Source organism: Trichoplax adhaerens, genomic scaffold (genome assembly GCF_000150275.1).
Source record: "Trichoplax adhaerens TRIADscaffold_5 genomic scaffold, whole genome shotgun sequence".
Taxonomy (NCBI): domain Eukaryota; kingdom Metazoa; phylum Placozoa; class Uniplacotomia; order Trichoplacea; family Trichoplacidae; genus Trichoplax; species Trichoplax adhaerens.
The window spans coordinates 5,974,429-6,002,069 of record NW_002060947.1 but is presented as its reverse complement, the minus strand read 5'-3'; the positions used below and the strand labels follow the sequence as shown (position 1 = coordinate 6,002,069).

At 31.5% G+C, this 27,641-nt stretch overlaps 1 protein-coding gene across 1 annotated transcript; it reads left to right on the top strand.

Moving 5' to 3' along the window:
* Window positions 1-165: 165 nt before the first annotated feature.
* Window positions 166-27,367, top strand: TRIADDRAFT_25103 (uncharacterized protein; the record flags this gene model as incomplete). Its single annotated transcript, XM_002112963.1, has 37 exons — window positions 166-693; window positions 3,385-3,542; window positions 3,718-3,889; window positions 4,018-4,117; window positions 4,307-4,419; window positions 4,654-4,779; window positions 4,930-5,061; window positions 5,156-5,263; window positions 5,666-5,782; window positions 6,471-6,559; window positions 6,701-6,811; window positions 6,931-7,064; window positions 7,155-7,189; window positions 7,360-7,476; window positions 7,573-7,806; window positions 8,036-8,092; window positions 8,180-8,304; window positions 8,423-8,515; window positions 11,353-11,468; window positions 15,125-15,585; window positions 21,252-21,406; window positions 21,523-21,694; window positions 22,501-22,600; window positions 22,694-22,806; window positions 23,211-23,336; window positions 23,542-23,673; window positions 23,781-23,894; window positions 24,060-24,176; window positions 24,534-24,618; window positions 24,805-24,925; window positions 25,247-25,380; window positions 25,571-25,605; window positions 25,740-25,856; window positions 25,987-26,220; window positions 26,403-26,459; window positions 26,603-26,730; window positions 27,241-27,367. 37 exons carry the CDS (start codon window positions 166-168, stop codon window positions 27,365-27,367), a joined length of 5,193 nt encoding a protein of 1,730 aa, XP_002112999.1.
* Window positions 27,368-27,641: the final 274 nt, after the last annotated feature.

Genomic DNA, 27,641 nt, shown 5'->3' with positions numbered 1-27,641 from the left:
GCAAGTGAAGAAGACATTAAATCGTTCAAAAACGAGCAAACATCGCCTTCAAAAGATCAAGAAGCTGTTGTCGAAGTCAAAAGAAATACAACTCATCGGAAGTTATTTATCGGTCTTATTATCACAGGACTGGCTTTAATTATCGCCGTTATTCCTATCACCATAATGGCCTATCGAAATGAAAGCCCAGGTGAGCAATCAGGACTGGGCCAAAGTACTGATAATCCTTTACGTACAGAAAATTCAACATTTGCTTCGACCATATCAGCAACAACTACACGTACAACTAGTGGTATTCCAGTAGTTAGTACTAATAGTCCAACCAGTCGTCCACCAATAATAATATCAACGACTAGAGAACCAACGGTTGGCGATCCAACACAGCCATCTACATGCAATCAAATCGCTGGTTATCAACGATTTGATTGCTTTCCTGATGTTGTTAAACGATCGCAAAGTGGATGCATAGCTCGTGGTTGCTGTTGGAATCCCATTTCTGAGCCCAAAAATGCTCCTTCATGTTATTACCCACCTAATTATACTACCTATTATGGCCAACAAGTTCAAAATGTCTCTTTTGGTCAGCGAGTGATTGTTAATCGTCGTTTAGATCAGCCAGCTCTCTATCATTCACCTGCCATATCTCTGCGAGTAGATATTCAGCATCAAACAGCCTCTCGGTTGCGAATTAAGGTAAGATACGTGCACATAGCTTATGCTTTAATAACATCAGAAATAATTAATATAGTAGGGCAGAATATGCGTATTTGTAAGGCTAGATGGCTTCGAATGATTTGTGGAGAGCTTATAAATGATGATTGAACTTCTTAAATTATAATGATGAGTTGGAATCATCAAGTTATTTCTCGGATGGTTATTCTTCTTTATGATTCTACTTAAGAACCAAGAGTGCTCTACCATGCGTAATTCATACCTAAATAAATTGCGTCTTAAAATCTTAAGAAATTGTGGTTGTTAAACCAAACGTTAGTAATATTATTGATCGAACATTCGAAGGTCACAGGCTCTCACGGGCGACGTTACTTGCCCCTCATTGCAATGAAATACCTTTCGTCTATTAGGATACTTGATATACCTAGAGCTATATTCATAACTCGATTAGGTTTAAAGGATTTTGCATTTATTTCTAAGCAGTCCAATACTGCTAGGAATTTACTTTTTGTATTAAATCAAAGAGATAGCCTTGTGGACTTTGTAGCTACCAATTTCTGTTCTACTTAAACTCTTAATTTCTTAAATTTCTTACAGTAATATTCAGTCCAGCCTGCAGTAAAGCAGGATTCTAAACTTGTCTATTTCCTGGGTTGCTTTGGGATTTTAACAATTATCAACTCTAGTTTTGCTTTAAATTTCCAAAATGTTAAGTACTAGTACAGCTAAACCTTGAAATATTATTTTAGGTTCCCTAGTTTCGTAGGTAATAATTGCATTGTTATCAAGAAGTTTAATGATAATTAAAAATCTACGTTATTGTTACACAAGTGTTGATGCATAATGCCTGAAATGTTTGATTATATTTTTGCTTCAAATCTCGATTAAAATTAATTTCAGAATATTCAGTCCAGTTGACAACCAGACAAACTTTAAAACTGCTAGACAAAGTGACAATCGTCTTACGTTATGATTTTGTCTTGCCAGTAAATTTCATGAGAACTCGATTAAACCCAAGAGACTAAGTTAATTTGCTAATAACAAATTGATTTTTGAGAGTGGAGGGAAATTTGGAAATTCATTTAACGCCATATCAAATCATCATTTCTTTGAAGGAACAGTTAGTTCATTTGGTAGAATATACGCTAAGGATAATTATTCTCTTATCAAACATTCAAATCTTTAAATTTTTCTCCATTTATCCCTATAAAGTGAAAATGGCATTCTTTATTACTAAAGAATACTTTAAACTCTACTAGACCATTTCTGATCCTTTCCGATCAATTTTAAAATTTTGCTCTTATATCGGCACAAGGACAAGTCATCGTATTTATTACTCAGAGACTGTTTATTGGAAGATTTTTTCTAATGTTTATCCTTTATTTATTTATCAACTTACTCATATCTATGGGCAATGAATTAAACTGTCTGTCGCATCATATGGCTATCGGGCATATGTCAATAAAATTATTGGAACAAAATAAATGCTGATTAGTAATCAATAAAGGTGAAGAATTGATTAGTCATTGTTGCAGACTGTATAGATTAGATTTTATAGCCGGTTAAAGGATTGCAGGTATAGTATATGCCCTTGAAAGTACTGATATTTAGGGTAGAAATGGGATAAGTTAGTAGCCTAAAAATTGCTTAATAGCTAGGAATGGGCTTAAATAGATTCTTTTTATTTATAGTTTAGTCTGATTAATGTTAAGATATAACATTAAATTCCTTCTATATCCTCAATTAATACTGCTAAATTTAATTCTGTTACAACTGGTAGTTTGTTAAACGCAATGTTGGCTGGCAAGTAGAGATTAGAAAGTGTCACAGTTTAAATGGTTTGTTTCGCTAGGCTAATCATTAATACTACGGTAAAGTTAGTACAAGCTTGATATTTAATAGGCTTTAGCACTTTATGCGCACTAGCCGCCTATAAACGAATTTCTTTGTGCGTTAAAAGGTTTAGGGAGCTTAATTACTGTGATATTTTGGCCTCAGTTTATAGTCAGAAAATATCTCACTCTCCTTTCCATAATTGGGTCTCCTATATTAATTTGAGTACTAAACAATTTAATAAAATTTTAAGCCATAAATTTCAGCAACGCGTAACCGATGCTGCAAGTTTTAAAATCAACTGTAAGACAGATGAAATTACCTTATGTGATATAAAATGACCTTCAAAAGCAAAACTAAGCTATCTGATAGGATTGTACCCAGTGTATGAATTAGGCAAAGAGGTTAACTTTTAAGATAGACTGCTAGTAAAAAGTAAAAGAAATTATTCTGACGGAATATTCTACTCTACCAGTAAATGTAAATTTGGGAAAAATTATTCAATAACTATTAAGGATAAATTTGTAATAATCGCCCATATAAATTATGCATATCTCTTTGAATAGCTGAAATTTAAGTACGGTATAGCATGAATTAGATTTAAAGTTTTAAGTGTACTCCTCATTTTTCACCTGGGAAGGAACTGGATTCATAGCAAATGATCAAATTAGAATAGCTATTAGCAGGCTATTTAAAAACTTCAAGTTTGATTTGGATTAATTCTACGGTAGTATAGCGTCAATAGAAGCCAATATTGCGTTAGCTAAATAAATATTTTCAAGACGCAATCTAGTCCTTAAAATGCTGCCCTATAGTATAGCTATTTCGTTTTGTTTGAAAACCAGGATATGAATCTTGAATAATTATGTTTGCCTTTAGATTACAGATAGAAATAGTGCAAGATATCAGGTTCCAATTCAACAATTTCCTGATATGAAAGAAAGTGATCAAGGCAATAGAAATCCTTTATATCACGTTCAAGTTAATACCAATCCATTTTCGATTAAAATTACCAGAAAATCGACGGGTCAAGTCATGTATGTCTATATTTTTAAACTAATTAATGCAATGGTTTCATTTAATCCGAGCTGTATGTACTTTCGTCATAGTATTATTTCAAAGTATAAATTCAGGACCAATTACTAATCATGATGGTCAATATTGATCAACGACTATTGAATACAGTGACTGATGACATCATTTTGCTTATAGTATGGACACAAGTGTTGGTGGATTTATCTACGAAGATCAGTTTTTACAAATTTCAAGTAAACTATCATCAACATGGCTTTATGGGTTAGGAGAACATGAGCGTCAAAATTATCGCCATCAAGACTGGAATTGGCACCGCTGGGGAATGTTTGCCTCAGATAACATGCCTGATGTAAGTTTGTTTTTGCTCAGTTTAAGCTTTTGCAAGATCTAGAGTGAGAATCGAGTTATGAAATTTACGCCTATTAGTCTTCAATTAGATCAAGTCTATTTTAACTTTATAATTACATCTTCCTTAAGACCAATCAAAATTTGTATGGAGTCCATCCTATGTACTTAAATATTGAAGATAATGCGGGCAATGCTCATGCCGTTTTGTTAATTAATAGCAATGCTTTGGGTAAGAGAGCCATTCCATGATTTTTTACTGCAGTTCTGGATATTTATTAGTAATACCTTAAATAAATTAGCTCCGATTTCGATAAGTGAATCTTGAAGATATTTAGTATGAGTCTTATACAACAAAATTTACCAATAATTGTGATCAGTATATTATCTGATTCATCAATTTCTGTGATATCTTTCATAGAGGCTGTATTAACTCCATCGCCTGGTCTTACTTGGAGAACTATTGGAGGCATTCTCGATTTCATAGTATTTCTTGGCCCAAGTCCACAAGATGTCATTAATCAATATATTAAGGTCTGAAATACTGCAGTCGCTAGTGTTAATTAACCTGCATATTAAAAATATGAAGATTATTATTATTACTTAGATGATATTAATTGGATGTACACATAGATGCCTATTTTTCATTTATTCATACATTTAATAGTTAAAATTATGTTACGGCTAAATTTAAAATGCAGTTTTTGCTCAGTACATTCTCTTTAGGTTTTGGTGATTTTGTACTGACTGATATTGAATGCTATAAAGACTATAGGCTTGCCATATTTTCCACCTTATTGGGCCCTAGGTTTTCAGTTATCTCGCTGGGGTTATAACAGCTTAGATCGGGTCAAAGAAGTTGTTAAAGAGATGAAAGACGCCGGAATCCCACAGGTCTGTGATATTGAAAATCATAAAATTTTAAAATAACAAATTTACTCCAAACTTACGTTGAATGCGATAAATATCAGCTTGCCTAACTAAAGTAGTATAAATTTCTATATATAGCATGCTAACCATAATTTCAATTCATGGTGTAACTAGGATGTTCAGTATGGGGATATCGACTACATGCAGGATCGAATGGATTTTACGTATAATAAGGAAAGCTTTTCTGGACTACCTGAATTTGTTCGCCATCTACATGCAGAAGGACAAAAATACGTTATTGTATTGGTAAATAAAAGTAGCATGTAGAAATTTTCCAACAATCTGCTCAGCTTAACTTGTTATTTTCTAATCTATATATGTGTGCTAAAATTTATATAAGGATCCTGCTATTCGAAGTAATCGGCCTGGTTTCTATAGACCTTATTCTGAAGGTCTGACTCGTAATATCTTTATTAGAGACGAAAATGGCATGCTAATTCGTGGCCAGGTAGCTCATTTTGATAAATTAGAAAAATCAATATCATGCTTATTTATAATTCTTATGATCTTTAATGATAAGTCAAAAGATTAGAAATAAGTATGATATTATCGATAGATAGTATTAGTTAAGATCATATTTAACAGAAAAGATAGAATGCATAAATTGAAATAAGTTAATTGCTTTCAAAATTGTATGCTATATGTTAGACAGCTTAATTTTTAATTACTTCATCTTTTCTGTTTTTCACAATAAGATTAAAAGTAGTTGTGATAAATGTATAATTTTTTAACATTTTGCTGCTTAGTTAATTCGAATACATAAGTTGCTCTAAACCTACAGCACAATTTAATAAATTTTAGTTACGGGACTGCAAAAGATTTACTTTCTGATGTTTCCGTCTGCTCATAGGTTTGGCCACAAACTGCTTCTGTCTATCCAGATTTTACTAATTCTCTTTCTCACTCCTGGTGGCAAGATCAGATTGTAAATTTCCATAAGAACATTTCGTTTGATGGATTATGGCTAGTAAGTTACTTACCTTATATTTATATAGCTATAAAATATCATTGATTATAAATTTAAAACTGAGAAGTTTACTAAGATTCATTTGATAAATATAAGGAATTAGTAGCATTACGAAGTATTTAAAAATTAAGTTATGAGATTTAAAAATAATGGATCTCCATAGATAACAGTAGAATTTTGACTGCTGTCTTGGACTAATTGATCAGAGCATTTTTTTAAATTATGTCAACACTGCATTGATCGTTTATAAATTCTTTGGCTATAATCTTAGTAGATAGACGAAAGCAATTCGGTTAAATCGGGATACAGTATGAAAATCATCGTGTAAAAAGTTGCATTGCACTCAAACTTCGTTAAAATTAACTTTTTATGTGATATTACGAGGGAGTGATTAGATTAGAAAATATTATCAAAAGTAGTAATGCAACAAATATAATATGTTAATGATAACATATTGCAGTAATAATTTGATTGCTAAAATATTCTAATAGCAATAGAATTGCTATTCTAATCGCAATAGAATTGCTATTCTAATCGCAATAGAATTGCTATTCTAATCGTGGTACTAATAAGTATAGATCTTGGTAGATAAAGTCGTCAAAAATAATTTGATAAATGTAATAATATTTCAATCAGGATACCCTAATCTAATTGCTAGAATAAATTGTTATTTGAAATTATGCTTCAGGACATGAATGAGCCTTCTAACTTTGTTTCTGGATCAATTTCTGGTTGTCCACGTAATAATTTCAATAATCCTCCATATAAGCCTGGTAGGTTGATTTGCAAATGCCGCCATTATAGTGGTTTCAATTATTATTATCAGAGCCATATTTAAGCTGGGCTAGTGAAGTTAAAGGTTATAAATTGATTGACTTAATTAATGGATGTTTCTTGATAATTTAAAGCTGCTATAAGCGGAAATAGAATATATGATAAAACTCTATGCATGCATGGTAAGCAGACATGGGGCGATCACTATAATGTTCATAACTTGTATGGTTACAGCCAAATGGAGCCATCTATGAAGTAAGTAACCTTTGATATTTTTTATGATAGTAAGGAATTAAGCATTAAATAGACTATTAGACTTAAATTTGAAGGTCAATTACTCTAATTACTATTTGCATCAAAATGAATAACTTTAGAGCCCTTCGTGTAGCTGTTAAACAACGAGGAATGATTATTTCCCGTTCTACTTTTACTGGTTCGGGAAGATTTGGTGGACACAACTTAGGGGATAACTGGTCTGGTTGGCAATCTATGTCGAATTCTATTATTGGTAATTTAATTATTTCAAGTAATCACAGCTATGTATACATGGTAAGCTAATAGATAAAACTTACTATAAAATTATTGTATTACATTATAGGAAGTCTTGAATTTAACATGTTTGGTGTTCCATACGTAAGTTTATAGAATACTTAATTAGATATTATCAGAGAATATGACTTAAATTTCCAACGCTAATAAAAGCAATGTCAAACATTATATTAAAAGTTAAAGAAATTCTGATGCTAATGTTACTTAATACTGTATATCAATTAACTGTAAATATCTTATCGATACAATTGTAGGTTGGTGCGAATGTTTGCGGTTATTCTGGTAACGCAACAGCCTCATTATGTAATCGTTGGATGCAGTTAGGAGCATTTTATACCTATTCAAGAAATCATAACAGCTATGGTTTTGGGGTAAAATACTTGTTTTGAGTTCAGTTGAAGACGGAAATATGAATATTAACTTACTTAATTGAAATTAAGTTGCTAATTTTACATAAATTTCCATAGGCCCAACATCCACCAGCATTGGGTCCGGAAAACGCAGCCAATGCTAAAAAAGTTTTATTAACAAGATATTCCCTTTTACCTTACTTGTACACATTATTCTACCAAGCACACACACAAGGCAATACTGTTACGCGATCTCTAATGTTTGAATTTCCTACCGACGAGGTTGCTCGAAGTATCGATAAACAATTCTTATGGGGACCTGCTTTGTTAATAACACCAGTTTTAACGGAGGTAAGAATGTTTCACTTACACATTTTATAATCAGCAACGAAATATGACTTATTTATTATTGATAGATTAGATATTACTCTAAATATCCTAAAATTATTTGACTTATAAAAATAAGACCACACTAGTTTATGAGTCGAGATTACTACTGTTCGAGGAAATTGAGATTATAATAGTCAGTGATCATGATATAAACTGGATAAAAAAATTTTAAATGTTTATTGCTTTACAGAATGCTAATTCCGTTCGGGCTTACTTCCCTCAAGGCCGTTGGTTCGATTATTACACTGTAATATCATATATATGTTAAATTTTTGTTATAGTCTTGTGGTAGTTATGCTAACTTCCATTAAGGTTTCACGATTTTTACGCTTAGGGACAAGAAATTAATACTGTAAATAGATTTGTCGACTTACCAGCACCAACAAATCACATCAATTTGCATATTCGTGGTGGCTACGTTTTACCTCACCAAAAACCCGCTAATACAACGTTTTACGCGTAAGTTATTAGACAAGGGATTACAAATTCAATTAGATTATCATTAACAAATGCCCAACGAAAAGGTATCGTCGCTCTTTAGACAAGCTTAAATAACCGATTATTTATTTAATAATAGTCGCAAGAATCCGTATTCATTAAAGATAGCTGTAGATAACAACGAGCAAGCTAGTGGTACTGCATTTTATGATGATGGAGAATCAATTGGTAAGTCTAGTTAGATTATACACTAATAGAGATAGAAAAGCAGCACTAGCTGCAGCTATTTTTATGAGGTTGATTATTAGTGTAGTACAGCAATAATTATAATTAGCTGGACATTAATCATTTTATAATTATAAATGATGTTTCTTAATAACATTGCTGCTTCATCTCCAAACTAGCAATTAAACAGACATAGTAGAAAATAATTTTCTTGGACTTTGTATTCATAATTAATTAGGATATATTTTTCCTTGGATGATAGTTAATTTATTGTAAGCTATTATATTGTAAATAACCTGGTTTGTAAATGATGCCATTTCTGGTTAATTTTTAATGTTTTCTGTGGTACCAGTAGATGATAACGCATTTCGTTTAATATGACCTTTAGTTAGCTAGCTTATTAAATTTAAAATGAAAACTTTACCCAAAAATAACTTTATGATAGATAATGAGCTTAAATGGATGCTTTACTATTTATTGACATATTAAGATACCATTGATAAGCAACAATATACCATCATCAATTATGAGGCAACATCTGTAAGTAGATAGAACACTCGTTATACGAGTAGAATTTACTTTATTTTGTTTAACAAAGAGTAAATTGAAAATTATTCCATATTCTGCGGGTAATAAATAGCTTTTTTATTCTGATAAGATTAAAATTTAACTTATTAATTTCTATAGACTGGCGTAACGGCTTCAGTCACTGTCAAAGGGTATTCAATAGTACCAAGATTGGATTTTATAACAGTTTATGGTATCAAAGCATCGAGAATTATCTCCTGTAGACTTAATAGCAGATACAAGCTCTTCAATTGGGACAACGATAAGAAAGTAAGTCTCAAGTATTCATTGCAAAGCATTGTCTTCTTTTTACAAAATATACAGAACTAATAATTAATTTCTATACTTTGCTTTGGGCCATCTAGGTACTCAATGTTACTAAATTAGATCATGACATGAACACAAATTTTATCCTTGAGTACGGAATACCTTAGATGTGGAATACAGAGCTGTAGAATCGGTATTTTAACGATCAGAATGATTTAAATTTGGAAGTTGGACTCACAATGAAGAAGTAAGATATCCTATGACCAAATATTTCTTTCAAATTGGAAGCTTGTTGCGTATTTGTTCTTATAACTTTAAGCATAGAAGTATATGTGCGTATTTGCTTATAATATATGAAAAAGTAATTATTGTAAACTCTAATTTTCTTCGATAGCATCGTTACTCTAGTTTATGATATATTTATCAGGAATAGCATGACGATGTGTGACGACAATGGCTATTATTTCTAGGTTAATTATCGATAAGATCTAGCCCAATAATGTAGTTACAGGTGACTACTTTCAGGGTTAAAACTCTTATACGATATATTGATGTAAAGTTTTTCATTAAAAGGAGAGACTGCCTTAATTAACTTACTAATATTATATGTATCGATATAAGTAAAAAATATATTTGACTACGATTTATTACAGACTGCTGGACTCGTGTAATTATCAAAGAAAATTTATGATTTCCGTATACCAATTCATAGCTAGCATGATGTGGTATATAATTGTGTTTACATGTTAATTATCATCAATGATGCTGAGCTAACTACAGCGGATATACCGTAAACAGTATGACATACAGAGTTTAATAAATTCTTTTAACAAAACTATCTCCAAGATGAAGCAATGGCTATTCAGTATGATATACGAAATAATTTAACGATTTGATGAACTGCTATTTTCTGCCAGGACTTAGATCTTATTTATTATAAACTGAATATTCATCCTGGCAATATCTATTTACAGTATGAAAACAGTATACAGCCGATCTAAAATTTATAAAGTCTGGATTTAAATGGATGAATCATTCAATAATAGTTTAAAATGTATTGCTGAGTATTAGATGATATTATTTATTAAATGAATTATCAACAAACCAGGTTATGCTAAATGTATGTAATTTAACAATAATCTATACGCTGTGCAAAAAAATCCATAGAATGAGCCCATGTCTATACCCTGTAATATATCATGCAGTTGTTATTCACAATTTATAGAATTAAAAGCAAATTCAATAAATTATTAGTTGCATGTCATAATCATTTTCTGGTCGGGCCTAACCTTGGACACATTATTCACCAGTTGGGAATTTAAGTAGTTCCGGTATTTGTTGATATTCTTACGGGAGGAATTTGCTTAGAAACGGCATATAAATGTGCTCCCAAACAGCTTAATTTTTGCTTATGTAGATAATGTTAATTAATAACATCGAAATGCTTCGCTTTTGTTTAAAAACTTGAAATTATTAATATTATTTGCACGAATTTGTAATTATGTGCAGTGACCTTTGAGAGTGTGTTTATACATAGTCATATCCTTTCTTGATAGCATCATTCTTGGCTATAATCTTGTAAAATTACAAAATGTTACAAATCGTAACTCCTCTTATAATAATTATCATAGATTAAATTAAATTAAGAGAATTTTTTGGCAGTTATAGTAATCATCCTGATGTAGCCGTTGCGAATAATAACAGCATGCTTGACTTGTTTCCTATTTGTTTATATGGAAAATGAATAAAGTTCTATTAGGTATCTGTGCCATTTTCTTCATCCGATAGTTATTCCGAGGGTAGCTTATAAATTGGACTATTTTATTATTCAGCTCGCGCTAATATGCTTTTGCTAATAACATAAAATACTATCGTAATACGTGAATTCCAATCGCTATATTTATAGTTATGATCTAGGCTATGCTAATTTATATAGTTCAAATGTTGCACTTCCATACTTGGGGTTACACGATGACTACATAGGAATAAATCTTATACATTGATATTGAGAGCTACAAAAGGATTGCATTTTATAGTAATATTTAATATTATAGAATCATCTAATTTTCTAATACTGTATATGTCAGATTACTGTCATTCTTTTATCGCAGTTTACAGCTATATTAGTGTTATTACCTTACAGATGTTAAAATGTGACAGAAGTAGGTAATTTTCAAATCTTGCTAAGATACTTCCTACGTGGCATTAACTATATGTAGACTCCTAGATAGGTTATTAGATTACCTGTATGGCGAGAATGTACTGTACTGTATGCTTTATTTATACTTCAGCTAAACTATAAATGTGTATATCAAAGAGATTTTTATTCTTACTGATACTTAACAATACATGAGTAATATAATGAGACCTAATATATTATTTAAATGTTTTGCTTTGGTGGAAGCATCATCTATATTTGATTATGTTGTTATCTGTTACACAATTCCACCAGTTAAATTTTGAAGTAGTTTCAGCTAATTACAATAGTAGTTGAAGTACGTAAGCATTAAGAAGTAGAATAGTCGACTATGCTTATAAGGTAATTTCATGATTAATGATGATGAAAAGGTGTACTTATATTATTCGTACTGTGTGCGTATAAGGCCATTGTAGGCAGCTATATAAGGTGGTATTTTTGTGTAATGTCTTAATGTAACTGTTAAATAAGATGGGATTGTTATCGTGGAGACTAAGTTGATCATCCGATTTATCGTAGCCACTTTCAGCCCGTCGTATTAGATACTTTTAAACAAATCCATTTATTGAAAATTAAAGGTGCATCGCTATGTCAATACTAAAGTAGTCATTTAATGATTGCAGCCTATTTAAAATGGCAATCAAAAAGCATTTGGATGCCTATACAAAAAGAGGTGACTTGAAGGAAACTAAATACGACGTACTAAATGTAAACAAAAATTAATGACTGGTATACATGAAGTAACGTACAACTAATAAATGCAGACCATTTAACACAAAAAATAGCTCATGCTGCAATGCACAAAAAGCTACTGTTAACCCCTAACGACCACAAATTAAAGATCTATGAAATGATAGAATAGATAGATGCCAAAGAGGCCAAATAACAAACTAAAGGAACTCTTTATATGTTGTTGTGAAACCTCTTCCATTCATGTTGTAATTTAATGACGCGCCATTTATACCAGTTATATTCAGGACCTAGCCAACACAAGTCAAAATGAAATTCACACACGTTAATTTTCTCAATTTCTCAAGGTGATACTGTCAATATTGATCGATTATAAAGATCAGAAATAGCAATCATGTATGGTTTTGTGTACTTGTAGCAAGAATTGTAGTAGAAGAATTGGAACAGGAGCTTGTAGATGAGAAGTAAAAAAATAATAGCAAGATTTACATCAGTATTAAGATTAATAATTACTCAATAAAGTAATTTTACTATCATCATCATCTACTTCTTGACAAGATCCTCATTTAGTTTACGCCAACAACTGGCAAATGAGGTAGATGAGATGGAAGGTGGAATGCGCACAAATAATGACCTCCTACATTACAGGATAGTGAAATAGTGACTGCAATCTTGCAGTCACTGGCTTTGCTAGTTGTTACTATTTTTAAGTTGTTACTATTGTGCAACCGTAATGTACGATTAGTAAACATTGAGAAAGCAGGTTTCGCTAGGTATCAGAAAGATTATGAGCATCAATATAACCACCGCTTACAGTAGTTACTGTAAATGTTATAACAAGTCGCTATGAAGAATAATTATTATACTGAACATGAGACAAATGCTTATCTAGAAAAGTAGTAACTACTAAGTCTAGTAATACTAGAGGGAATTACTACTACTAAAGTGTTTTGATAATGTAATTATTAATAGCATTACATTACCACTCAATTGAAGACTTGGACTAGGCTCGAATAATCTCATCATCATAAAATTGTCGGTAGCCTTCAGCTACTCCACGCCGTCGATAGTGAAGTTCAGTCAATAAAACTTTGATTTATACCTGGATATATTGAACGATAATTATATGTTGTATTACCACTGATAAATGGAACAGTTTTCCTATTTTATCAATTGAGGTAAAGGTGAAGAAATTCGATTTATTGAATAATAGCATCCGTTCGACTGTTAACCATCAATTATGCTTTGCGTGACCTTGACATAATTTTCTTCGCGCAGTATCAGACTGTTTTCTTTGGCAGAAATTTACTTTTCTCTATTCTTTTACTCTGTTCTATTACCACAGTATATTCAACATTTGTATGGGTAATGCATCAAATTGATCCTGTTGAGATTTACGTGACTGAATAGTTCTTATCTAAAAATGGAGATTAAAAATTGAAATCTATAGCAAAAATTGAGTACTACTACTAGATACTAACACTGTGAATCTACTGTCAGGCTTGTTCTCCTCTGCATTAACGTCAAATGACTCTAAATACTAGTTCAATCGCTACAAATCAGAATTATAACGAGGAAATAAACATTACCAACAGTTATTACATTACGGATCTGCAATCATGTTTGTCTTCTAAGATTTTTATCAATAGTTCGACTCTAAAAAACACTATCTCGCCACCCTCAAGATGTTATATTAAACCATTAGTCTCTATTAAACAAAACTGAACCTAATTTTTGTAGAAAATCGGCAAATTTGTAATTGGGAAACAATAACAACAATTATATAATTATCAGGTCCTAGATAATATCATAAACTTTACTGTTATCTATAAAACTGAATATAGCGTCATAGATAACGGTATTATCAACAAATGCTGAAGTATTTTATCTAACGAAAATAAAATAAGTACATGCTTGCGAAAGTACGATCCTAACAGTATCTACTTTATAATTGAGCATGCAAGGCGTGTATGCACATTATTAAGCATTGTTTTCGTTCTTTTAAATTGATCAACGAAAAAACTACTTCGTAATCGTCAATAACTTTAACTTGAGGTATTCTATCTACATTAGTATAGACAATCTAACATTCATAGCCTATATTAAATTTTGCGTACAATATATGAAATTATTTAAGTAAAATTTATTAAAATTTTATTCACAGCTACTCTCTGTGAACGTGTTTAAATAAATTTCCAAGTCACTCGAACATAGCTTTTCTTTTGCAGCTCAGCAATGTGGTTAAGTCATGAAATGAGTAATAAAATAGCTTAAACATTTCACCATCTAGTATTGACGAGCTATCTACAATTATGACTTGATTAACATAGCACAGAACTGTGTATTCAGTTTTTCAGCAAATTAAAATTTCTGTATTCTGTTCCTCTAAAAGTGAACATACACGTACGTAGAATATAGGCATGGCCATAAATTAACGGTTTTCATACTATTTATCGAGCTAACTTTGCAAAGAATAGTGTGAATCGTCTTTCAATCCTTTTCAGTGAATTTATTAACGTAACTGAATTTAAATAAGACAGAAGAATAGTTGTTGTCATAAACTATCTTCTTATTTACATAAGATTTCATTGGTTGCTACTAAGTACATAATCAGCAGAATGGATCGATTAAGTCAAAATCTTAAGGCGTTATTGTTTCCATGTGCACGTTCAGCATTATTTAATCTACTATCCCCATAAGCGCTAACTTACTTCTGCTTTTTTGATCTGGTAGCACTGGCTGGTTATCATTGCCTTCCAGATCGAAAAAAATTGGGCTGCATCTGATCCACTATCAATTTTAATTTTTGTGCAGAAATATCTCCTCTATTCATTAGCTAGATCAACATGGGAGAAATGAGCGGTAGATCGAAAATTGTTATTGGGGTAGTAGTAGCTATCGTTATTATGTGTGCCATTATTATTCCCATTACCGTGGTCGTTAATGGTCAACGTGAAAATATCGAAGCAACCGAGCCAACTCAACAAGCCACAACTACAGTGCCTACACAAGCCCCTACATCTCCAACTCCAACCACTATTCCTGTCAGTAATGCTCCAACATGTCCAAGTGTTGGGGCTTCAGAACGTTTTAATTGCTTTCCAGATACAGATAAGCAATCCAAAGATGTTTGTGAAGCTCGTGGATGCTGTTGGATTCCTACCAACGTTGTAGGAGCTCCTAGTTGCTTTTTCCCTCCTAATTATCGAACCTATACTGCAACAGAGCAAAGTGTACCTTATGGTAAGAAATATACCTTAACACGCAACACGGTTTTGCCTGCCCATTATGGATCACCAATCAGTTCCGTCAACTTGGATATTCAATTTCAAACTAGCAACCGATTGCGTATTAAGGTAAGTTCTAGCTCTTTCAATTTTATACTCTTTTGCTATAATTACATCGATTACGTCTATCTATAAGATTCAGAAACTGAAAAATTAAAAATATCAATTCAATAGTCATACATATGGATTCATGACGGAAATTCTAGTTTTATTAATTTGATGATGTACGTTGAAAATTGTATTAGAATCATCTTATTTCGGGCTAGGATGGTTTTCACTTTATTTTAGTAGCCATGTATATCTATATTAAAATATATTTTGTGAGGATAATTTACTCTTCAACATCCCCGAACGTCTACGTGATTTCATGATTAGTCAAAATAATACATTGATCCTAAAATTAATTCTTCATCTTAATTTCCGATCGGTTCGGTGTTAAATCGAATTGCATATCGACTTGAAAGGTTGCGACATAATTGTTACAGTTTCTTTATATCGTTGCTTTAGTATCTATTTCAAATATTATATAAATCTCGTTATGGCAGCTTCAATGATCTATGGGACTTCGTAGTTGTAAATTAAAATGTAGTATTAAGCAACAATCGTTTGCTTAGACTCCAATTACGGAGTAATACTTATGATAAACTTGAAAGAGTTTGAGCTGCAATTGTACCGAAGGAATGAATGATAGATTTCAGCTAAAAGCTTTTCGTCTAATGCTGACTCATGATTGATTGAAATTAGATATTACGAATTAGTTCGAGGAAGGTTATCAACTTTACTTCATGTTATACTAACGTACGATATAAATTCTATCATTAAAGGTAATTTCTGAATAATTGCATTTGTTGCTCAGAAGATTTAGCTAATGGTCAAAATCGGCTCACATGTTTTGCCAGTCTTGACTGCTATTTTAAGGTGTGGGGCACGAACTTTTCAAAAATGTTAAAATCGAGGACTTAGGAAATCAGCTATTCAGCCTGCATAAAAAATATCATTAGATTAAACAAAAAATATAATTGACAGGTCAGGAAACTAATTGCTAATTATAGCCAATAGTGTATCGGGAAAAAATAATATTTTATGGTCATGCAATAGTTCCACCCATTTTTCGCCACGTTTAATATCCAAAATTAAATTTACGCCATAATATGCGTATTGATCCGTTCTTGACCTATACTAAAATGTAATTTGTTTACTCGTTTATTTTTTATAATTCCAAAACTGAATTAATTAAGGGTCGGTAATTTAATTAAACAGGACTTGCATAATGTTAATTAATCGACAAACAATGAAAATCGTCTATAGCAATGATTTATCTCTACCTGGATCACGAATTATTTTTTTTAATGATACCGTTAATTTCGGCAGTTAATCGAATTTATGGCCATAAAATCATCAACTTTAGTAATGGAAGTGATGAATATAGCCTGATTTAACTTTCATCATAGTATAAAGCGTAGTTTCATAAGCTGTTAATACATTTATTTAGCGATTTAACATTCTGAAGTAATATGACGAAAAGATGATAGTAATGCTATGTATGTAACAAAGGCTACCAGCTGCCATAATTAATTAACTGTTTAATTGTTACCCATCTCCTTTTACTAAGGCTACCAAAAGGCTAATTGATTCCTACTGTTCAGTACCATAGCATTTCCTCGTTCAGAATTCATTTACACAGTATGAGACAACGAATATTAGCTCAGATAGATTTTAATTTCGAGAAGAAAAATTTCTCTCATTTCAAACTTTGATCCTCTAGTCGAATTTAAAGTCGAAATTGTCTAGACATTTTTATATTAGCTGAAGTGTTTAGCATTCCATGTTACTGATACATTCAAAAAACTAGATTACTAACCAATCGTAAATAATTTCTTTCTACGCTTCTCGTAGAATAGTTTAGGCGCAGGAGAGTATAGTTAAATAAACTTCAATAGCTCATTAGTGCTAAATTGAATTAATTTAAAATCAGGAATGAATCAAAGGATATTCAGGTGTAGAAAAATCTATATGAGTAGAACGTAGATATGGGCTAGTTAATTTTCCTTGGGGAAAGGATAACAATTTGTATTAGTGGCAGATACTAAAGATCAAGATGATTTAGTTTACGTTAATATCTAAAGTCAGATATGCTTAAAATAGCTCTCTTCAAGTGATAATATGGAGATAGATTTTTATGCTACACGTAAATATAGATTTGTAAGTTCTAATCTTGGAAAGATTCCTAATTTAACAATGCAATGGGATTGAAGACCAGGATTGTTTTGTTTGATTTGATAACTTTCAAGGGAAATGAAATAACTTACTAAGTCTTAAAATATCGCGATAGGTATTTTAGTACGAATATATTTAAAATATTAAGTTCTTACAATAGAAAATAAGTTTTAATTTATACCAGCAATAGACAATGATGTTCAAAATCGTTTAGATTGTATTCTCAGCAGAATAGAATAGATCTCTACAGGTTACTTTATCATGATGGATATATGTTACTGCTTTTCTGGCTTAAAGTAGCAAAATTTTAAAATGAAAGAATAATAATTTAGTAATACAACAGACGCTAACGGCCAGAATAATTTAACTACATTAATATATAAGAACGAAAATAAAATCGTTAACCATCGGATGTACGATCATAGGTTTATTTTGTGCGTTGTTTTTCAACCAACTGTCGATCATAACTAGAAATAAGGGTAAAGAATTGTACTATTCAATATAAATTAACGATTAAATATTAGATTTAATTTCTCAATGTTTGAATATCGCCGTGATCAAGGCTTTCAAAGTCAATTGTTTTCGTCATGACTGAGTTGATTATCATCATCATCAAATAAGAAAGCTCCTCCTATATTCAAAGTCCTAATTATTTATAAAACAAACATGATCATAGCATTATGGGCATATAGATTATTAATCTCCTGAATGCAATTTATACCTTCTAGCTGAGAATAAGTAATTGACAATTATTCCCATTATCCTTCAAGATTTCATCGCTATAGGAGATTATTAACAAATAATACCTTTCGTCGGTATAGATTAAAAGGTGGCAAATGCAATAAATATACTTTTAATAATACAGTGGTTAGATTACCGTTACCGATTAGATTAGAATACTTTACAAAATCACTTACTGTTTGCAATAACAAGGTATAGTTAATTCCTTTTCAATTTTTGTTATCATCAGCTTTATTATTATAAATCTAGTTGTAGTTTGGTTACCATTTGGGTACTGTAGTGTTGAACTGAAATGTGTCGGCTTACGATACAGTAACGACTAAGACAGCTATGGTCCTTAACTAAATATCCTGGTAGTTTACCGAATCATTAGCTACAAATTAGAAGTCCTGATGCAATTAGGCTGCCACTTAGGCAGTAAAGTCTTAATGAAGATGTATTGGCTTGCAATGTGAAACGGGTATTTTGGCCAATCATTCGTTTTTAAGTGGAATTGGGGGATTATTATTTAAAATGACTTTACTCTCGGCTCCATGCTGTACTGTTTGCTTTATTTCAGCGTCACGTAATTTCCATGATCTAGCGTAGTGACTCATGAAGTTATGATATAATTATGTAGTAAGAAAATTATGCTACTAGATTTCATTCGATAAAATAAAGTTCAGGGCTTTTTATCTAAATAATGAAAGCACTAATACAATCATGATCTAGATTAATGTAGGAACTAAAATTACACGGCACTAAACTACTTTCTGAGGTTATTGGATAACAATCACCTATAATATTTTAATGGCTAAATCGTTTGCTAGCTTTGCAATTCATAAAATCGTTATCTAGATGAAATGGGCATATAATTTTACGAAATTAGACTCTATTTTGATGAGATGCATACTTTCACCCTTTCTTTGTTAGCATCTAATAGTTTCAATCTCTTGAAAAATTAAAGTGCATAGTAAATGATATAAATCCTTTAAAATGATGCACTGCTATATTTTTTTAATTTCATGATCATTATTAGCAATAGCTATTTGAGCATGACTAAATTGATGTAGTTTCATGACTATTTTTTCAGTTATTTACGGGCAAGACCAAACTTGAAAACTTTGAATCTTATTTATAATTTGATTCCACGGAAAGATTAATATTTAATTCTAATCTATATTGTAAATCTGGTAATTAATTTACAATGTTAAATTTGAATGAGATAATGCTTTGATAGAATGCTTTTATAAATGAATTTTATGATTTTAACTAGTGATCCGTTACGATAATTATCATTAGCTATGATCACTATTTCGTATTGTAGTAAAATTTTAATGAATTACCGGTATATACTACCGTTCGGTTATTATCGCATTTTATTTATTAAATAACTTTGCAGTACTAAAATCATACCAATACTTTAAAGCTGTAATCAGATTTAAGAAAGTGGTTTAGTTTCATCTGGGAGACGATCAAGACTAAATTGACCTTAATTGGTAGCAAATAGGATACCATCGAATTAGCATCGGTAATTAAAATACAAAAACCATTTACATATGCATTATTCCGAGAACTATGAATAGCTACAATCACCATGCGGTACTACTATATTAGCTATAGTATTGCAACATTACCATACACTATTTCATGAAAATACCCCCAAAATCTCCGAAATTTGTGCCAAAAATAGTTCTGCTCGATTAGAGTGATTATTGCATTGAAATCATTTAGCGAAACTACTATTTATCAGCAAAATTTTATCTAACAGAACAAATTTCTTCGTTTAAAGAAATTGTTTCCAGTACAGTGTTTCATACGTATTGCTATCATTCAGCAGGCAAGACCATCAAATAAGATTTTCTTGATAATTACCACCCCTTTCGCATTATTTCATGACATTGTTGCCAAAAAATATACAGGCCTATTTAAAAAGTAATAGATTCTTTGATTGCAGCAACGGTTTCTTTCTTATTTCAAGAAAACCATCAATCAATAATTACTAGCATTAAAATAGGAATAGTTCTGTTTGATTACAGTAACCATTTCCTGTTTATTATAAAAAAAAATGCAAAACAACACGTAAATTTTCTCGATAAATTAAAAAAGTTATTAACGATGCTATATTAGTATCCAACCGTGAGATAGCTTAATTGAATAGACATGTGACAGGCTTGATTTGAAAAACAATTTATCATAGGGATTAAATCGGTTAATATTTCCAAACTATTACCTTGGATAAATATTTCTATTTGGATAAAGATAATCTAATCATTTCTGATAAATTAGATACATAGCTATATCATCGCCGGCATCGCTGCATGCTATTCATGTTGAAGGCTAATAAGGTATATGCCCAAACTGGTGTATGAAATCGATTTAATCGAAATTAGAAAGCCTTTTAATGGAAGCTTATTGAAGTAGTGATCGTTGATATTCCAATATTAAGACGTTAGCAACACCAATTAGATATTTTATTGGTAAACTATTGATATTGCCATGATAAGAACACATTCATCTTTGTGGAAATGATGAAGAGCGTTTTGCAAATATCTGATTTTGCTTATTTGACATGAACGGGGATTATTAATCTTTCGTTTTAATCGGAAACTATTGTACGGGATATAGCAAACGAAAATTCGACATTCTTAAATCTGTTGCCGCTGCAGTCTTTATTTGTATCGAATTATTTAGTCACTATATCAATATCTAGAACTAGTAGAGCTAAATTTAAGTAAGCTAATTGCTGAAGTTTTACGTGAAAATAATGATATTCTTTTTCGTCCGATATGTTACAGTTTACTGACAACGCAAGAAAGCGCTATGAAGTGCCAATTGACTTTCCCACCATGAACACAAATGATCAAGCTGCTACAAATCGTTTATACGAAGTTGAAGTAAAAACAGATCCATTTGCTATAATTATAAAAAGACGATCAACAAACACTGTCATGTAAGTTGTAATGTAGGTTCATTATTGCAGATCGAATTCTTGATATGAGATTAAATTTGATGTAGTGCTTAAAATTAATTCCTCTGCTTGTTCTTGCTCACCTTGCTTGGATGTAGCTTTGACTCTAGCGTATCTGGTTTCATCTTTGAAGATCAATTTTTGGAGATTTCTTCCAAATTACCTTCCATTTATTTCTATGGCTTAGGTGAACATGAACATCAGTCTTTGGCTCATAGTAATTGGAACTGGCACCGCTGGGGAATGTTTTCTAGAGACGAATTTCCTGGAGTAAGTCATGAAGTCTTTTGAAGATCACATAATGTTTGGAATAGATAGTAAAATTTCCTTCTATTTATGTCTCTTAAGTTTCCTTCTATTTCTGTCTCTTCTTTACTTTAATATATCGCTGGTGTGTAGTAAAAATATAATAAATGTACCGTAGTCATCAGAGTGATTACATTTTTAAAGCTAAAACTTTTAGTTATTCCGCAGAATTTAGAATGATAAGTCATAGTATAAAACTCAAGCTTTATTGTTATGAAAAGAGTTATCAGCCCATTTCGATAGTGCTCAACGTTCTAATACGAATACTATACTGCACTAATAATTAGCAGAAATCTAGTAGTAGTTAATGAATAATATTTACTACAATAAATTAGGATAGTACGGGATATTAGGGCCGGCTTATACAGTTTATAATACTAGAATTAAGCTTAGGTTACCAAAAATTGTTATAAAAGAGATTCCAGTGGCTTTTACCATGTGCTATAATTTATAGTTTCAATATTTATACTATACTAGTATGGCTAAGGTGATCTTAAGGTGCTTATTATTGCTATTAGCAAAGTAGTTCCATTCTATTCGACAGCAATGCAATGTCGAATAAGATCGGCTTTTACAACGCCGAAACTAATTTGAAATAGTTTTCCTTAATCAATTCCACTTTAAGCCGGCTTGTTATTGTAGTATCGAATGTTTCGTTCTACATTACAGTCGATATGGCTTACAATTTTAAGATTTTGAGCTGCCCTATGGGCTAATTCCTTTGACATTTTAAGCCTTTACTGACATAAAATCACCTATCTTTCCATCAGCCAAATAGAAATTTATATGGTGTACATCCAATGTACTTAAACGTTGAAGATGTTGATGGTAACTCCAATGTTGTTCTCTTAGTCAACAGTAATGCTATGGGTAAGTCTAAAGCATAAAAATCATGATAGTACTATAGGATAGAACGATGCTTATGTGATCAAGCTCAGACGATTATGTCTATTTTAAATCCAGAGGCTGTTTTGACTCCTCTTCCTGGTATCACTTGGAGAACTATTGGTGGTATTTTAGATTTCTATGTTTTCCTTGGTCCTTCTCCGGCAAATGCAGTCAGCCAATACATCAAGGTAACGACTATCGTTTATATGTCCTAGTAGCATGAAATATCAATAGTAGTTATATCTTTTTTAAATAATATTAGCAATAGATCTTTAGGTATGAAGATATAGTATCTTAGAGCAGTATATATAAGTAAATATTACTATAATTTAATAATTAATGCATGCGTTTTGGCTTAAGGATCCTTTAGCTAAGTTATTATGAGATCACCAGGACCGAAATTTTTATTACATAGTAAACAAATCATTAACCTCATTTAAATCACCACCTACGTTCAATTTACACTGTCTTTAGTAGGCTTAAAGTTCTATTTAGATGTACGCATATAAAATTATTTATCTATACCTTAAGCTACTAATACACAACTAGTAAGTACGAACATACTGATAATTTAATTGGATTTGTATTCAAGACTATCGGTTTACCGTATTTCCCACCCTATTGGTCTTTGGGCTTCCAATTGTGTCGTTGGGGATATAACAGTTTGGATCGTGTTAAACAAGTTGTTGAAGATATGAGAGCAGCTGATATTCCATTGGTAAATTAATAATAGAAATATTTAACGCTAAAAGTAGAATAATAATAAAATTTGGATCGATGCCGATTAATTTTATCTGCCATTAATTAAAAATTGAAAATATTAAAGTATCAAAATTAAAAAATGAATAAATTGAGCTGCTATTTTAATTTTGATCTGATATTACAAAAGTTAGGACTGAAATATGATTTCATCACGTTTTTAGGATGTTCAATACGGTGATCTTGACTATATGAAGTACCAACTAGATTTTACCTATGATCCTGTACGTTATGATGGTTTGCCCGCATTTGTTGACGAGCTCCATAGTCGAGGACAAAAATATATTATTATCCTGGTAATGATGACAGCACAGTAATCTATAGTGAATTATACTGATATTGTTAAATTAGCCTAACTGCATCATCGGTTTATGATAATTTCTTTGAATTGCATGTTGTATAGGATCCAGCAATCAGTGATAATCAAACTAGTGGAACTTATCCTCCTTACGACGATGGAGCAAAAAGAGATATTTTTATCCGTCATGCCGATAATAGGGTTATGGTTGGCAAGGTAGTATTCTGATTTATTACATTTAGTTGTAGTTAATATTTATAGAGATTTCTAGTAATAAATTGATAGATCTATATGTTCCTAAAACATAGAAATGATTACTGTCCTATCTCATTCAATTACATGAGTTAAAGACAAGTATGTAAAATCAATCCATTTCATTTGTAGGTATGGCCTCGCGGAAATGCTGTATTCCCAGATTATACTAGTGAATCTGGAAGAACTTGGTGGAAAAATCTAATTGTTGATTTCCATAATACTATTAAATTCGATGGTCTATGGATTGTAAGTCACTGTCTGTATTTACATTCGGAAGAATACTGAAGTTATCATACTTTACAATATTATTTCCCGCAGCACGAAAAAGTAGATCAATTTATGTTAACTGGATAGAAACTTATCTTTGATGCGATTATAGCACATTTATAATTTTATTTGTTATAGTGTATGGCAAATTTTAAGCAGAAAAGCATTAATTTAGGTTTAAATTGAGGAAATAGACGAAGCTATAGTTTCGTTTCATATTTAAGTTTGTTTAAGAAATATATAGATTACCTTGTAAATCGATATAACGATCGGAAATGCACATAAATTCTAATGAAAATATAACCTAATTGACTAATGACTGCTGCTACATGATAGGATATGAATGAGCCTGCAAACTTTGTTCCTGGATCAGTCGTAGGCTGCCCAAATGACCGATACAATAATCCTCCATATATGCCAAGTAAGAAACAAAGATAAACTGAAGTAGATTTTAAATTCTCAGATATAAAGTAATGGTGATGATTTGAGTTGAACCTATTCGATTTTTATTTATTGTACTCTCGGATTCTACTGGTACACTTTTTCTATTGATGTGTATGAGAGATATAGATCTAAACATAGCAATCTATTTGAAAATTGCTTATAGAGGGAATCAAAGGAAACAATCTATATGAAAAAACTCTCTGCATGGACGGGAAACAAGCTTGGGGTACACATTACGATGTCCATAGCTTGTATGGATATAGTGAAATCCAGCCAACTCTAGAGTAAGCTCGAAGGCAATAGCTAACTTTCCATTGAGTATGAAACTGTATTTCTATTCCCGTGGTTAATATTGATGTAGTCTATCCTATTTGATTGTGATTATTGAATCAGTTTTCAATGCAAAATTAGGATTTTATCATTTCTACCTTCGATAACTGCTCAGCTTACTATATTTGCAACTTGAAATTTGTGTGCTAATTTTACACTTAGAACAGTTATTGTCTATTGAAAGCTTTACTACTTCGTTTTATTCTATAATAAGTACTGTTATTAATAGCTTTATGCTACCTTTTAACGAAGAAAACTGGGTAATGATTTCTTAGGGGTTGCCGTAATGCAACTGGAAAGCGAGGTATGGTTATTTCTCGTTCAACTTTTGTTGGTGGTGGTAAAGAATCTGGTCATTGGCTTGGTGACAACTGGTCTGGCTGGCCACCTATGGCTTACTCTATTGTCGGTTAGCATTTTATTAGTAAATGCTTTCCAATGCTTCGTATTTAAACTTGATTTACGACAAGTTGTACTCTTTTAAGGCCGTATTCTTAATAACGATGAGCCGTTCACAGTAGAAATACAATCAATAACGTTGTTTAATAGCGGGTTTCAATTTTTTACTTTCTGTACACCTTTTGGCCACTACTAACTAGGTTCCTTGGAGTTTAACATGTTCGGCATACCCTATGTAAGCTTGAAATATACCAATCTTCAAACTTATGCATGCTTCAATCATTTTTTTTGTTCTTTCATATTTCCGTGAATTGATATTTAACCCTGCCTCATAATCTAATATATGCTTGCATATAAAATAATGAACAGATTGGTGCGGATATTTGCGGATTTTTCAATAATGCAACTGCTTCACTTTGTAATCGTTGGATGCAACTGGGAGCTTTCTATACTTTTGCTCGTAATCACAATGGCAATGGATTCTTGGTATGTTCGTTAGATCAATATCAATTATTGCAAATCAAAATTATGTTAAGCTTTTTTAATGCAGTAATATAGGATAGAAGATAATTCAATTCTATAAAACCTCATTGCACTATTTTCTCTATCTTTACAGCCTCAACATCCACCTGCATTTGGTGCTCAAAATGCAGCCAATGCCAGAAAAGTTTTGCTCACCCGCTATAGATTGCTACCCTATTTGTATACCTTGTTCTTTGAAGCGGCTACTGAGGGAAAGACCGTTATGCGATCATTAATGATGGAATTTCCAAGAGATATAACCGCACGTACTATTTCTAGACAATTTCTGTGGGGATCCGCACTATTAATCACTCCAGTTCTAGAAGATGTAAGTTGCATACCTACTTTTTGTTATAAATTAGCTAGACACTATCGAAATAAAACTTAATTACGAATATTCTCAGGTATCAATTTTCGGTTATAATGCACAACCTTAAATGTTGAGAACTTAATAACAAATTTTAATTCATAATTTTTAATTACTCGTATGCCATTTTCTGATTGAAATAGAATGCAAATAGTGTCTATGGCTATTTCCCAAGTGGACGTTGGTTCGACTATTACACTGTAAGTATATTATTGACCATGCTGCCACTATTAGGCTACTGACGGGTCCTCAAAAACTTGATATGCGGTGTTTTTTCTGAAGCTTTGAGCTATTTACGTGTATATACAAACTTATTGATGTATTAATATGTTAATTACAATAGGGTGTAGAACTCGTGCGCCCACCAAATGGCAATGTTTCATTGAATGCCCCTGCCGATTATATTCCTCTCCATATGCGGGGTGGAAGTATCATGGTTGTACAAGAACCGGCTAATACGACAGTTTTTGCGTAAGCTGATAGAACCTTCGTTAGTTAAGATAGCTATTATGATTATCCTAAACAAAAATTTACAATAATTTTGTTTTCGAATGGTCTTTTAATCTCTATAAATAACATATAACAGTGGCTTAGAGAATCAGTTAGGGGATAATGTATCTTTAGGGTTACGGTATATTTCATTGCATTATATTTGATAGACCTTTTTAATTGCTACCAATTCGACAATACATGATTACTCTAAGCCTACTTCATCATCTGGGCTCATAACTGAGATATTAGTTGTGCCTGTCTACTGTATTTTATTTAATATTAAGCAATATTTATGGATTAATTTATACCTTAGCTTTATTAATTCAGCGTTACAGCAGTTGTTTATTTATTGGTATCATCTTAATTTTAGTTCATGTCTTATACTTCGTAAATTTATATCAATATAGGCTAGTTTATAGAAGTCTACGAATTAAAATTTAGAGTTACATCGTTTTACACCATTTAACATAATGCTTTTCTACCATACAGACGCAGAAACCAATTCACTATCATTATTGCAATTGGTGCAAACAATTTCGCCGAAGGTTCATTCTTCTGGGACGATGGAGATAGTGCAGGTAACTTTGAGAATATTGAATTGCTCGTGCAATTGTAAATTACTGATATTTGGCCGTTATTAGCGTAATTTCAAAATTGATACCTTAGTTATACAGAAAGTGTTTTGATAATATTATTATGGCATAGATAATTGGCAAATTTTGTAAATATTAATTTAGAAATATGTCTTTAGATGTTTAGTTTTTCGCCATCACAAATAGAGCTATAGTTACTGCAGTGTAACATTATTATAGGACGAAATTGATGCTTAAGATTTTTTGCATAGAATTAATTATAACACATTTTAAGTTGCGTATTGATGATATAATAAC